General features: G+C 34.6%; 1 protein-coding gene across 5 annotated transcripts in view; it reads right to left on the reverse strand.

Annotated features, from left to right (window-relative positions):
- Positions 1–15,330, reverse strand: part of SoxN (SRY-box transcription factor soxNeuro) — a 105,399-nt gene that overhangs the window by 85,662 nt on the left and 4,407 nt on the right. Inside the window, exon 2 of one of the 5 annotated variants that reach the window (XM_035876340.2) lies at positions 12,924–13,440. The exons of the other annotated variants lie outside the window; for them this stretch is intronic. Within the exon in view, the coding sequence (XP_035732233.1) occupies positions 13,350–13,440 (91 nt within the window). The 3' untranslated portion in view covers positions 12,924–13,349. Of the gene's footprint in view, positions 1–12,923; positions 13,441–15,330 lie in introns of those variants that run through there. 5 annotated transcript variants of the gene reach the window in all.

Raw genomic sequence — 15,330 nt, forward strand, 5'->3', positions numbered from 1 at the left:
TTATATATATATATATATATATATGTGTGTGTGTGTGTGTGTGTGTGTGTGTGTGTGTACATAAACCGTAGAACGTTTATCGAAGAGGATGCGGAGTATGATGTGATCGGTGAATCGTTGAAATGTAAGCAGACACCTAAAACGTATGTACATAAGTATGAGTTAAATCTTTTTCTTTTTTCCTTTTTTTTTTTTTTTTTTTTTTTGTAAAACCGACATTTCCATACCCGTTTTATTAAGAATTACAAAAATTTTCTTCAAAAATTGTTCTCTCGATTCAGGTGTTTCTCTTCTTTTAAATATCACACACGCCATATGTATGTACGTTTAAGAGTATATATACATAACATGTTTCAATTCCTTTGTTAGTTCTCTCTCGGTATATATATACACACACACACACACATACACACACTGTTTATGTCGATCGATCGAATTTTGTGTCTGTATGCAGTTAATAGCATTAATATCAATTTACATCGTTGCAGATAGACACGGAAAATTACGATATCGATCTACGTGTTACATGCCGTCGTATCCAATGTCGATTCATACGAAAATCTGGTACGTTTATTAACGCACGAACGGACCCGATAACTCGGACTTTCTTCGTGCGAATAACCGATGTAAATAGAAAATCGCAGTGGCAACGAACAAAACGTACGGATTCGGACGATCTTGTAATTAACGGTGCGGTGCGCGTGACGGGCAATTACTCCGCCGACGTCCGTCGACCAATTAATTATTTCCACGATTGTCTACGTACGTACCGAATAATATTTCGAATAATAATTTCTCGTTAGTCGTAACACATGATTTAAACAGAAATTTCTATGGAGGTGGGAGAAAAATAATTTAAATAAAAAAAGAAAAAAAAAAAAAGAGAAAAAAAGAGAGAAAAAAAATCGAAGAGAAAACACGTTTTTTCCGTTTGGAATTCGAAGAAAATCGAAAAACGTAAACGTTTTCGAGACTCCAAGTTGGCGACGACTTTATGAGAGGGGGGGAAGAGAGAGAGAGAGAGAGAGAGAATAAAAAATGGGAAATTGCATAACGATCGTTAGAAGAGGCGTCGGTCGTTAGGAGAGAAGTCGTCGCATAAACGCGTCTCCTTCGAAGATTTTATTGCGAGAGGCGCGGACTCGAAGGACAAACAAGATTGCTAGAATCCGTTTAAGAAGAACGCGGAATTTGCGACGGAGGAGGAGAAGGAGGAGGAGAACGAACGAATCCCCGTTCACAAAAACACGTAATACTTACCTTATGGTTTCAATTCGATCGCGCTAGGAATAAAATCCATTTAAAGAGGATACTTCATAGTTGAGTATCATTAACATAAATGAGCTAACATTGTCTATGGACGTGAGTCGAATATATCGTAAGATCGATAATAAATATGAGGAGTTGTAACGTCGAAAAGATGATGAGAGGAGACAGATGGACGGACAGACGGACGGACGGACGGACGGACGGACGGACGGACGGACGGATAGATAGACAGACAGACGGACAGACAGAGACAGAGAGAGAGAGAGAGAGAGAGAGAGAGAGAGAAATGGAGGAGGAAAGAGGATTGCTTTCGACACTTGTAACGAGAATATACTTCCGTCTTCATCGTTGTGTGAATCGATCGAGCTATCCGTTATTCGGTTCGTCGAGTTTGGTAAATCGAAGGAATAAGAATAGGAATAGAAATAGAAAGAAGAAGAAGAAGAAGAAGTCGAAATCTAAGAGTGGTTCGTGCGATGTGCAAACAAAAGCGCCAAACAACGATTTGCCTTAGAGCGAACGAACGAACGAACGAGGATAGCGGACGAACTAGCTGGCTAGATAGCCAGCTAGCCCAACCGATCGCAATTCCACCGTTCTTTCTCTGCTTCTCTGAAGGATTAAGGTCCTGGGATATTGAAAAATTATGTTCCTTACATAATCACAAGTCCGAAAAGCCTGGGAGATTAATGCGTGCCCGAGTTGCTAATTCCTTTCTCCTGTCTCTTTCTGTTCTTTTCTTTCTCTCTCTCTCTCTCTCTCTCTCTTTCATTCCTTTCTCCCATCTTTCTCGAATCCTTTCTGAATCCTGTATAGACGTCACGATAGCGAATTTCATTTATTATTTCCTCTGTCTCTCTATCTTCTCTCTCTCTCTCTCTCTCTTTCTCCTGGCTAGTTATAACAAATACAACGCGAAGCGATAGTGCACGACGACGACGACGACGACGACGACGACGACGACGACGACGACGACGACGACGACGATGACGACGACGACGACGACGACGACGACTAGGTCTACGACAACGACGACTTCTTTTACGGAACGCGACATTTATCACATCTGTGACATTTTAATTAAATACGATGACACTCGCCATTTGGTTCATGTGGTACGTATGAACGCGCGACACACTTACGAAAACAAACGCGTGTTGAGTATACGTCGTATTCGTATGCGTTTATTGTATACCTATGTCTACTACCATCTCTATATGTATATGTATTATAATGCGCGGATAGTGTGCGTATACGTGTACATGAACGCACTCTTCTCGTTTAAACTCCTACGCCCATCGATAACGACCTTACTTGCATGCTCGCGGCTCTTTCCTTTCTCTAGCCGTCTGCCGTCTGCTCTCTCTCTCTCTCTCTCTTTCTCTCTGCCCTTATTTTTTTTTTCTCTCTTTTCAAAAGCACCGTCCAACTTAACCGCCGCGAGCCTCGAAATTGTTGACGGCCGCGACAACGCGTATCGCTCATGAAAACAACGCGACTCGACGTCGATTAAGGTCGCTGGCTCTCGTTGACAAATCGTACGACTTCCATCTTTCGTGCCCTCGTCGTCGTCATCTCGCGATCATTCTCTCTCGTCAGGTGTCCGACGGATCTCTAGTAAAGTATATCTTTCTCTCTCTCTCTCTCTCTTTCTCTCTCTCTCTCTCTCTTTCTCTCTCTCTCTCTTTTTCTATTTTTCTTTATCTCTTCCTTTTCCTTGAAATTAACGCTCACTCGACAAGAAATTTCTCTGATCGTCGTAACGATTACTCGCCTAATCCTTTTACAAAGAGAGAACCTGAGACTGTCTACGTAAGGTATAGAATATAGTTGTCCTGTAGATTTAATGTCAGCGAAATAAATCGTTTGATTTCTTAATTAGAATATTATTATGATTCTGTCGTTTTTATTATTATTATTATTATTATTATTATTATTATTATTATTATTATTATTATTATTATTATTATTATTATTATTATTATTATTATTATTATTATTAAATAATCCGTGGAATCCGTTATTTCAACGTAACACACACACACACACACATATATATATATATATATATATATATATTATTTTACCTCTTAGAAGAAAATGAATTTCTTTTTGTAATAAATAATATCTATTACAATGAAAAAATATTCCCATAGAAATTATAATTATTTCACAAATTTATTATAAAATATCGTCGTTCCTTAACGTTCCTCCGTTCGTTCCTAATTATATATCTTATAACTATTTTACAATATATCACATTCGATTGTTAACGACGAAATGATTAATCCTTCTTAATAGGATATAATTCAAAGGTGGGACAATGCGTCTATAAAATAGCTCCGACGTTAACTCGAAACGCACTTCCTTAACCCGTTCGCATGATATTATCAGTGAAATGGGGTTCGCCGAAGTATTGTCTAACCCCGTGCGATCTTATAAGCCCTTTATATCCTGATTATTTGGAACTCGAAAAAGGTTGGCAACGCCGACGACGATTAAGATTTAGTCGTAAGTACGAGACAGTTTCAAGGACCCGAATTTCGTTTCTAATCATTACCGACGATCGTCCCTATCTCTCGTAAATTCGCGCGTGCATTCGATGGTATAAGGACACGAGTAAAGTACTAGAACCGATAACGGTCTCTCTACTCTAGTTGGGAAGGAACTCGGAAGTAGAAAAGGGACCAGACCACGGGTAACGTGGGCAGCAACCGAAATTAAGACGAATAGTCCTCGATTACGATCGCGTTAAATTAGTGGCAGCCCAACGAATCGCGTTTTCGTTTGCCGTTGCTGCGTCGTTGCACATGCGAATCGAGCATTAGGAAGATACAGAGAGAACGAGATAGAGAGAGAAAGAGAGATAGAAAGAGGAATTTTGTCCCTTTCCTTATATACCTATGTTTTCTCTCTCTCTCTCTCTCTCTCTCTCTCTCTCTCTCTCTCTCTCATTTCGTAAGTCCCCGACGTCTCGCGTTGTTTTCATTGCAACAAGCACCGCGGGGTGACGATAATTCAACTTAATACAGCGCATACGAGTAGCCCGTAGGTCTTATCGGCTGCATGCCATAGAACAGAATGAGAGAGAGAAAGAAAGAAAGAGAGAGAGAGAAAGAGAGAAAAGTGAAGGACTTTATCAGTGGCTGACTTGCTGAAAAATTACCGTCCGGAAAATAATTGTTAAGTGCTTTATTTACTCAATAATGCTTCTGGCAAGCAAGAAAGAGAGAGACACACAGATACAATGATAGAGGCGGGGGGAGTTAGGGTGACAGAACAGGGTAAAGATAACGAAGAATTCGTGAGAAACGACTCGTTCTCTTCTTCTCTCTCAATCTCTCTCAGTTTGATAACAAGCTGAAATTCATTTTCGTCGATCCTTTGGGAAAAAATAATAAACGAAAAATAAATTCAAATAATATTTATAATATTTATTATTATATTCTGTATGCAATCATTATTATATATATATATATATATATATAATATAAAATCATTTTCTATTTACGACGATGGATTTCTATCTTAAAGAAATTTCTTACTCATCTTTTCCACCTTTAACTTTTCAACAATGGTACTTCAACTGTACGTAATTAACGCTAAGGCTTGACGATTAAATTGTAGATTGATAGCAGACGTAGCTCATCGATCATTAATCCTTAGTCATAGGTAAGCTTTGAAATTAAGAATTATTCTTGACTAGTAGTAATAGAAATAAATATGCGTTTTTACGTAACAAAGAGAGAGAGAGAGAGAGAGAGAGAGAGAGAGAGAGAGAGAGAGAAAAGTAAAAGGTCAACGCTATGGAAGTCTCATCGAGAAAAAGGGTTTCGATCGAGAACCCTACTGTTTACCTACAACTGGTTGGTCTCGCATTAAGAACGCATTAGCGTCAACTCTGCGGCGAGTTAAGCGATTGGCGTGATATAGGTTCTTCCATGCGGGGTGACACACGGACCGTGAAAAGAGACGATCGTGAGGATAAAAAAAGAAAGAAAGAAAGAAGGAAAGAGAAAATAGTCGAGTCTCAAGCAACGACTATACATTGTCCGAGTGTGATCGCGACAAGGACGAAAAAACGATGACGATGATGTTTATGGTACCTTATAACGTACCATCATTCACACTTCAAGCTAACTAACGATCATCTCAACATCTAATTAAAGCAACCCTTTGATATCGTTTATTGAAAAGAAACGATGTCCTTTTCCATAGTCATTAACAAGCAAATCGATATTAATTTTTTAATCTTTGAAATCTAGTCCTCTCACCTTCACCCTTCTCCCGCTGTTATCCCCTTTAAATTAGCTATTATTGGAATATTACTTTATACACAGATCGTTGTATCATATTTTAATTCAATTTATACGTTTCCATCGTACGATTATCGTAATGAATTTGTCATTATGAAAAAGTTATATAATATACGATATAATAATAATAATAATAATAATAATAATAATAATAATAATAATAATAATAATAATAATAGATAATATATTTTCTAAAATTTTTTTGTGGACAATAAGATTTATCGTGTAATATTTCTAGCAAAGTTTCTTTTATGTAAATTTATTGCTTTTGAAATTTGCGAAAAGAAAAGAAAAAGAAAAAAAAAAAGAAAAAAAGGAAAAAGAAAGAAAGAAAGAAAGAGGGGTAAAAAGGAAAGGAAAGGAAAAAAAAATACATATATATATATATATAACAGACACGAGATAAGACCATAATTACACACGATATGTTATTTTTGTACGAATGCATAAAAGATATGTAAGTGTGTAATAATAGAACAAACGAAATGTGTACTTTTACATGATCGAGGTTTATCGAACGACATTTGCCGATTCTTTCGTCGTCGAAAGGACTTAGCTTGTGAAATAAAGGACGATGAACGAAAAGAAGAAGGGAGTGAACGAGCGAATGAATGTGTGTATATGTGTGTGTGTGTGTGTGTGTGTGTGAGAGAGAGAGAGAGAGAGAAAGAGAGAGAACAAGAGGGAGAAGAAAGAAAAACCTGTCCCGAGGTTTGTCCCTGTATCGGCTCCCGCGATGTCGGTGGTTAGCAGCCGAAACCGGTGGTGCTATTAACGACATTAACGCTACTCCGGGCAAACACGGCCCTATATCATCCCAAGCCCGCCGGAATAATAAACAATAAATTCCAGTGAAATACGGCGTCGAACAAGCGTAACCCATTTGTTTGCGATAAACTGACCCCGAAGCTAGTCCGACCAGTCTGCTACAGGCGTCTCTCTTTTCTCCTCTCTCTTCTGTCTCTCTCTCTCAACGGCTTTGCTCTTTTCTCTCTTGTGAGTAAAATTTCGAGTATCTATTATATATATATATATATATATATATATATATATATGTATATATATGTATGTATGTATAACTATGTAAGTACACATGTGGATATTATTAGGTATGCATATGTGAATTTTAAGAAACAGATCAACGATTGCATAACTCGAAGGTAGATAAAAAAAAAAAAAAGAAAAAGAAAATATTTAAAAGGATAGATTCGAGTAACGTAATTAATTCCATAAGTTCGACCTTTAAATCGGTGACGTCGTGCGTTTGTACGTTGTGACGACAGTAGTAACGAACAGCAATTCGAAAAATTTCAATCCATTTTCGCTTCTGCATTTTTCTCTCTCTCTCTCTCTCTCTCTCTCTCTCTATCTTTTTTCATTTGGACAAATAAAGAAAATAAGTGTCGATTTTTATTTCTTTTTCTTCCTTTTTTCTTTTTTTCTTTTTTTCTTTTTTTTTTTTTTTTTACTCGTTGCTAACGTCATCGAATATAAATTTGAAGAGCGAGAACCAATGATGATTTTGTACAATGACAGTCCCAAATCCGGCGATTTAATGGAATTTCATTCCGGCGAGACTACGAACATAGTTCAAATTTGTTTAGATATTGTTGATAAAAATGGCAGATGCCTTTCACGAAAGGAAATTATGTTGGTGTATGGACGCGTATACTCGTACATACGTTATCGTGCCAATTAACAAATTGGAAGGTCCCACTGGGAATCTCGATGACGGCCGTTCGTTGCCATAACTGTCGTGCTCGTGCCATAAACACGGGAAGCGTCAGGACCCAACGAAAAAAAAAAAAAAAAAAAAAAAAAAAAAGATGCTGAGAGAACGTGAATCTGTGAGTCTGTGCATGCGTGTACGTGTATATACGTATGTGTGTGAAAAAAAGAGAAGGAGAGAGAGAGAGAGAGAAGTAAAAGGGTTAGGAGAAAGGTTCGAGATGGTTCCCTTCGACCATTCGTTCCTTCGTCGAAGCCCCCCGCCAGGTTTTAGTACACCTAAATCGTACCTAAACCTATCGCAAAACTAGCCAAGCTGTTTATAGTTAAAGAGAGATACGCGAAGAGAGAATTGATTTTGCGATTACATAGAATTACATATGTCTTAGTTTATTTGATGATAAGACTGCATTAATGATGATTTTAATATTTATAAATATGAAACGGAGATAAAGTGATAAAGAGAGAAAAAGAGAAAGAGAGAGAGAGAGAGAGAGAGAGAGAGAGAGAGAGACATATACCATATATTACGAACTAAATAAATTATACGTGTATATATATATATATATATATATATATATATATATATATATACATATATATAGAGAAAGAGAGAGAGAGAGAGAGGGAGAGAAAGATACTGGAATTTATTACATCCCAAACGATTATCGTAATCGTATGGATTTATAAAAGGACCAAATGGTGATATTTTTTGAAAGAAGTTTAAGAAGTATATACTGAACTAACATTTGAAGTCAGAATCGAATAATAAAACCATGAAGATTCGATATATACATAGATAGAATCCTTTTGGCATCGAGCAAGGGTGAGCAAAGAGCTTATTGGCTGGTAAAGCTTACTTGAACGTTAATAACAAGGTCGTTTCACACCGGATACTCGATTGCATGATGGCAGTCAGCCAATAACCCTGCTGCCTGCTTGCGCCTCAACGTTCCACCATAAGGAGTGCGTTTTAGGTAATTGGCCGTGAATATTATCTTACTCAAGGGTGGTGGCAGAGGTTACTCGGATCAAGAGAGCTGAGAAAGCAAGTGGGAAAGGGATATATATATATATATATTCTATATACATATACATAGAGAAACCGGCGAATGTTATACGAGTGAGAAAGAGAGGAGGACGATAGAGAAAGAAGAGGTGAGAGGAGGAGGAAGAGGAGGAGGAGGAGGAGAAGGATGCCTTACAAATTGCAACTCTCGCAAGGGGATTTTGTGCGTGTACTCTTCCTCTTCTCTTGCGCGTGCCCAACAAGCGCTCGTCTCGGAACCATCTTTAAAAAACACGTAGGATCAAAGATTATCCGACACAAGAGCGCACGCTGATGATTCTCTTTATTTAAAGGAGAACGTAATAACACGACAAGATTTAACCGAGAGAAACGACGAGACGAGAGTGTCTGCGGGAGGAAAAAAAGAGAGAAAAAGAAAAAAGAAAAAAAAAAAAAAAAGAAAGAATGAAAGAAAAAAAAAAGCTGGGGAAAAGAAAAAGAAAATTAATTACCCGTTTGCCAATTGCTAATATATTTCGATTCGATAATAAGTTGCCATTTAAATGGAGATAAATATTCATTCAAACGTACGATTGAATATCGATTTATGCAAAATGCAAAACGCGACGTTTCGTTTCGATTTTACACACTCTAACACACACACACACACACGTATACACCACCAGGTAGATTAAGTTAGATTAATGCACGACAAAATACACAGAGAAATTAAACGGTTAAAGGAAAATAGGATAAATCGTTAAATGCTCTTACTAGTTTTCTCTAGATACAAAGTATTATCTTCCAAGATGATAGAATATATATATATATATATATATATATATATGTGTGTGTGTGTGTGTGTGTGAGTATACAAAAACAACAAAAAATTCAGGACACACACAATTGCATATACAAAAAAAAACCCATGCACTAATACGTTACGTACGCGTAACGGTACGTGAACATTGTATACGGAACAATAACGTAATAATGATTGATCATACACGTGTTACTTAAAAAAAAAAAAGAAAAAAAAAAAAAGAAAAAAAAAGAAATCAAATATAAAATCGCAAAAAGGATCGATAATACAGAGACCCGTCCCGTTGGTGATATCGTTTGAGTTGAATCAAGAGATCTAACGGTACGTTTTCACGTAATGATTAACGAAAAAAAAAAAATCTCAAAATAGAAATGTGCAAACGTGACCCCCGAGGACATTCGAGTGAAAACCAAAGTTTCGTTGTTCGTCCGTAGAAGCAATTCGTAAGGAAAATTCTTATAAAATAAACCAAGGTAAACGTAAGGTAGATAAGTTTTGATTCAACGATGAATCTGAAGAACGGTGTGCAACACACGGGCGGCCGTCGTATTCTCGTGGGGCGTGAAACACTTGAAAATCCCGGTTATGTAAAACATAGGAAAACGGCCCTCAGGCCGGAACGTTAGGTGGAACACGTAATTGAAAGCACTTTGGAGGACCCTACGGCACGCACAACGAGCACTCGCATTTGCATTCAGTGGCAGAGGGAATGCCTTTTAACCGAAATGACTGCGTGTGTATGACAAACGCCAGGTTTATGCGCCGGAACGATGGGAATATTTATTGGCACGAATTAATGTCTCCGCTCGTCCGTGTCGAGCGTTTTATTTATTGGGACATTTCGGTACCGCGACTACGACCCTCCACGGAGGAAAGAGGTGACTTTGGGAGGATGAGATGGTTGAAGGAAGAGGAACAGGAGTGGGAAGAGAAAGACTTCTGGAGTAGTAGTGTGCATCTCTCTCGTTGTACCGCATCGCGTCGACGAACGGAACGTTTCAAAGAAAACGATTCTTCTTCTTTTAAATATCTGTGTGTGTGTGTGTGTGTGTGTGTGTGAGAGAGAGAGAGAGAGAGAGAACGGGTTGACGACATGTTTTAAGATCAAATCGATTTTCAACTGTCCACCAAATCGATCGTAATCCCACGCTTTGCGAATCGGATTACTACTACTCACTACTTACTACTATCCAGATTTATTATTATATATATATGGTGTATATTCGCGTTCACGTACTAATTCCCCTCGTAAATATTTTTAACTCGACAATCTTCTTTTTTTATGCGACATTAATAAAAAAAAAATACAAACGGACGTGTTCGATAAATAACAAACAAGGAGACCTGTTGTTAATAGTTTGTATATTTTTTTTTTCTTTTTTTCTTTTAAATTTTATCGAATGCATGCATAAACGCCGATCGAATCACATTCCTTTTACATAATGAAACGAAATTTGGAGAAAATTTTGTTAACATAATTACCTGATGCGTCTCTCTTCTATGCGTTTTATTAACGCTACTGCGTACAATTTTGGAGAATAATGGATATGTTCGAGGATATAGTAATGGTTATGGTTCAACAAAAAAAAAAAGGATTCAATGTAAAAAAAAAAACCTCGTATGAATGTTTGAATTGAAAATGTAATTTACTATTCTTAATTAATATACACAAGTATGTATATATATATATTTATATATATACATATATACTACCTATATTTGGAAAACCATAAATGCTAGCTATGCCAAAAATTATGTATATACAAAAAAAAATTCGTAACGAAAAAAACCCCGTCGTTAATGAAATTCATAGATAATTTTGACGAATTCTCTCATCGTCTTTTTCTTTTCTTTTCTTTTTGTCCTTCGTTCATTCGTATATGGGTTTCTCGTACGAAATGTTTTTTTTTTTTTTTTTCTTTTTTTTTTCTATTCAACGCAAGAAAAATGTAAATACAATGACTTTTTTCCATTAACTTTTATATATATATATATATATATATATATATATATGTACACTTACATATATATATATACTGTTGTATTTTTTTTTTTTTTTTTAATGTAAGCTACAGGTTACAGAAGAATTTTGTAGATTTTATATTAATTATTACTGAAAGTACTTATATTTATTTGAATATGAACCATATTTGTGCGTGTGTGTGTGTGTGTAAATATATACATGTTTCACTTGATATCGCGGAAAAAGTCCAACATAGTCGCAAATAAGCATAAAACACGTTAACTCGCACGCATATCGTCAATTAATTAAAAATAATTAAAAATTTAAATTGTATCAGGGAGAAATATATTACAATATAAAAAAAGAAAACAATTTGTTTTAATTAAATAAAATTATGCTTTTTCTCTCTGACACAAAAACAAAAAAAAAGAAAAAAAAAAAAAAACAAAAAAAAAACCAAAAAAAAACCAAAAAAAAAGAAGGAAAAAAAATGAAAGAAAAGGAAAAAAAAAGAAAAAAGAAAGGAAAGAAAAAAAGGAAAGAAAAAGAAAATCAACCACATATCGACGATAATCAACGTGTGGACTTTTTACGGGATACAATTTTTTTTTTTTTTACTTGTATCATATTTATTCATAATATTTATTAATAATATATTTATATGTCTATATATATATACATATATAATTTTTTTTTCTTTATTTAAAAAAAGAAATTTGCTTTTAGCAATCAATAAATTTCAAATGTGCTTTTCTATCTCTCTTTCTCTATCTCTTTCTCTCTTTTTTTTCTCTCTCTCTCTCTCTCTCTCTCTATCGAATAATCTAACGTCACTATACGTTTTATTACAATAAGTGATTATCAATTCGTGATTCAATCATCGATCGCATTCAATTTGTAAGAGAAGAGATTCGAAGGGATGATGATAGATGAAAAGACATTATATGTATGCACATTCGATGATAATTACAAAATAATGATAAGTCATTTGATTCGTTGTTAAATCCGATGATAAAAACATAATTATAATCGATCCATTTTTTTATCGGATTCTGTAACTAGTTTTCTTTTTAATATTTTTTTTCTTTTTTATTTTTTCATTTTCTTTTAATTTTTTTTCTTTTCTTTTTTTTTTTTTCTTCTTCTTTTTTCTCTTCAACACCTTCGCTATCGTTATGTGGATAGAGAGAAGAAAAAGAGAAAAGGAAAAAAAAAAAAAAAAAAAAGAAGAAAAGAAAAGAAAAACAAAAGAACGACAAAATACAAAATAAAATCTAAACTTTAAATATTATTAGACGTTTAATAAAATAATATAAGCGAAGAAACAAAGAAGAGAAAAATTATAGAGAAAAAAAGAACAAATTAATTTCTCGAATTGTCTTTTTCGTGAACACGATAAGAAATTAATGGAAGAAGTAGTAGTAGTAGTAGCAGTAGTAATAATAGTAGTAGTAGTAGTAGCAGTAGTAGTAGCAGTGGTAGTGATAGTAAGAAGTAGGCGTAATATTTCACGTAACGTATAGATAATATACAAAAGACCTGAATTATTTTTCTTTTCCTGCGATTAATTAACAATATCTCTTATAAATGTAAATTTATGTATATATATATATATATATATATATATATATATACAAAGCTCGCAACGATTGTGATATACTTTTTTCGAGCTCTTATCACAGACTGAATCGTAATTACAGCAAGCAGCAGTAACTGCAACATCGATCGTTGTACCACGCGCACATCTATGTTGTGCAAGTACGATGTATATTATTATGTATATGTATATAAGTATTTATATTATCATTCTCTCTCTCTCTCTCTCTCTCTCTCTCTCTCTCTCTCTCTCTCTCTCTCTCTCTCTCTGTCACATGTCCCATAGCTTTGTTTGTTTCGTTTGTTTATATTTGGTCTTTTACTTGTATGCGTATTTTCGCACTCCGTCTCTTTTCTTCTTTCTTTCTCCTACCTAATATAAATACGTTGGTCCATGTTGGGAAGAAAAAGATAACGGATGAAGGAAAGAGAAAAAGAAAGATAGAGGATAAAAAAGAGAGAGAGAGAGAGAGAGAGAGAGAGAATGTGTATGTGTGTGTATCTATGATAAACGACAAATAAAAGGGAGAAATATGATAGTGTGTTTTGTGACGTGTATATGTCAGCCATATTTCTTGATGTGGTTGAGTATTTCTTCTTATGCATTTCGAAGGAGTTGGTGTAGCGTGAGGAAGAAATCAGAGTTTAAATTTCTAGTGGATGAAGCAGTCCAACGTTAGCTCTCTCTTGCGTCGATCGGTCACAATAAAACGACGATAAGCTCGTTCGATAAGCCCTATGGGAGTATATACAATGTCACGAATAAATATTACAGCTAAATATACGCCAATTATGATGATAATGATGATGCTGCTGTTGCTGATGATGATGATGATGATGATGACGATGATAATGATTATGATATAATAATATCATCAATAATGATCACCATCATTATATCAAGATATGATATAATATCATTATTATTATTATTATTATTATTATTATTATTATTATTATTATTATTATTGTTGTTATTATTATATCAATTTATGATATAATTATGGTGATGATGATAATGATAATAATGATACGAAATAGACGAAAGATAGATAGTATGAAAGAGTAATATGTTGGCAAAGGGAAAGACAAGAAAAGATAATAGGACCCTGTGATCTGGACAAATTAGGAAAGAATAAGATGCACGTGTAGCATGATAGTACTCGATAGTAGGTAATAGTAATAGTAATAGTAGTAGTAGTAGTAGTAGTACTAGTAATAGTAGTAGTTATAATAATAATAATTATAACTAAAGACTAATTAAAGGTATCCGATGACATAGCCAGTAGAAAATGCATTCTTCTAATGAAAAACGAGTCTATTATTAAGATCGTAAAAAAAAAAAGAGAGAAAAAGAGAAAAAAGTGGGAGGAAAAAAAAAAAGGAAAACGCCTATGATCATACTATAATCACCGATAGAAAGAAAGGAGAGAAAAAAAAAAGAAAAAGAAAAAGGAACTATAATAAAAATATATATATTTTTTTTTCTCTCGATACGCGTTATCACTTCTCCGTCTTCTAACAAAATACACGCCCGCTTTTTCTCTCTGTCATCTCAACACGTTCTTCCTCTTTTAACACGACACAGCATCCTCCTCCCTCATCTCCCTCTTCTCCTCATTATCCTCTTCTTTCGACTAATCACACAGTTTTCATTTTTCGGACGATATCGAAAGAAAAAAATATCCGAATAACGACGACGAGACGTACGTATTATATACACGCGCGAAGCGAAAAGAAAAACAAAAAGAAATTACGATAATAGAAGAAGACGCAATATCACTTTCGATCATTCAAAAATTCACGCTTGTTCGACAGTGAGAGAGGATATGCTGTCTCTCTCTCTCTCTCTCTCTCTTTCTCTTCGAAGGTTTTTAAATAAATTTTCATCCTTTAAAGAATTTTTTTCTTTATCCTTATATAGAAGACGTCTCTCGTAACACCAGAATCTTTGAAGAGTAGGTTTATAGCGTAAAGGAAAAGTTTTATCATACATTGTGTATATATATATATATGTATATATATATACATAACATATACTTTTGTATCCGTCGGTCCTTGAATAACGTCCGTTGTCACGATTTTGTTTTGTTTATATTTTTCTTTCTTGCTTTCTCTTTCTTCCGTCATCGTCGCGTTCAAAGAAAGGTTATTTTATTCTTTTTTTTTCTTTTTTTTTTTTATCGCTCATTCGATCGAATTCTCATGCATCTTAAAATCTCTCTTTTTCTCTTTTTTTTTTTTTTCTAATCTATCATCCTGCGAGATCATCGTCTTTTTTGTTTTTATGTGCGTTTGAGAATCACGCGCGCTCTCTTATCGATTCTAAAAAGATTCTAAAAAGATTTTAACTAATGGTATGTAATATCGTCTCTTTATTTATTTATTTATTTTTATTTTTTCTTTTTATTTATTTTTATTTTTTCTCTTTTTTATCTATTGGCAATTCTTTAGGATGAGTCAAAAGAAATCATTGCGATGGCCGTGCGTTTCGTTCGATAGAGAAGATCCTTTTATTAAATTTTTATTATCACTCTTACACACACTCACACACACTTTTCGATCATATACTATATTATACTCTTGATTTATTCTTTAGAGGGGGAAAAAAAAAAAAAAAAAAAAA

The sequence above is a fragment of the Vespa mandarinia genome, chromosome 1 (genome assembly GCF_050613455.1).
Source record: "Vespa mandarinia isolate Hongniang chromosome 1, ASM5061345v1, whole genome shotgun sequence".
In the NCBI taxonomy this organism is placed as follows: domain Eukaryota; kingdom Metazoa; phylum Arthropoda; class Insecta; order Hymenoptera; family Vespidae; genus Vespa; species Vespa mandarinia.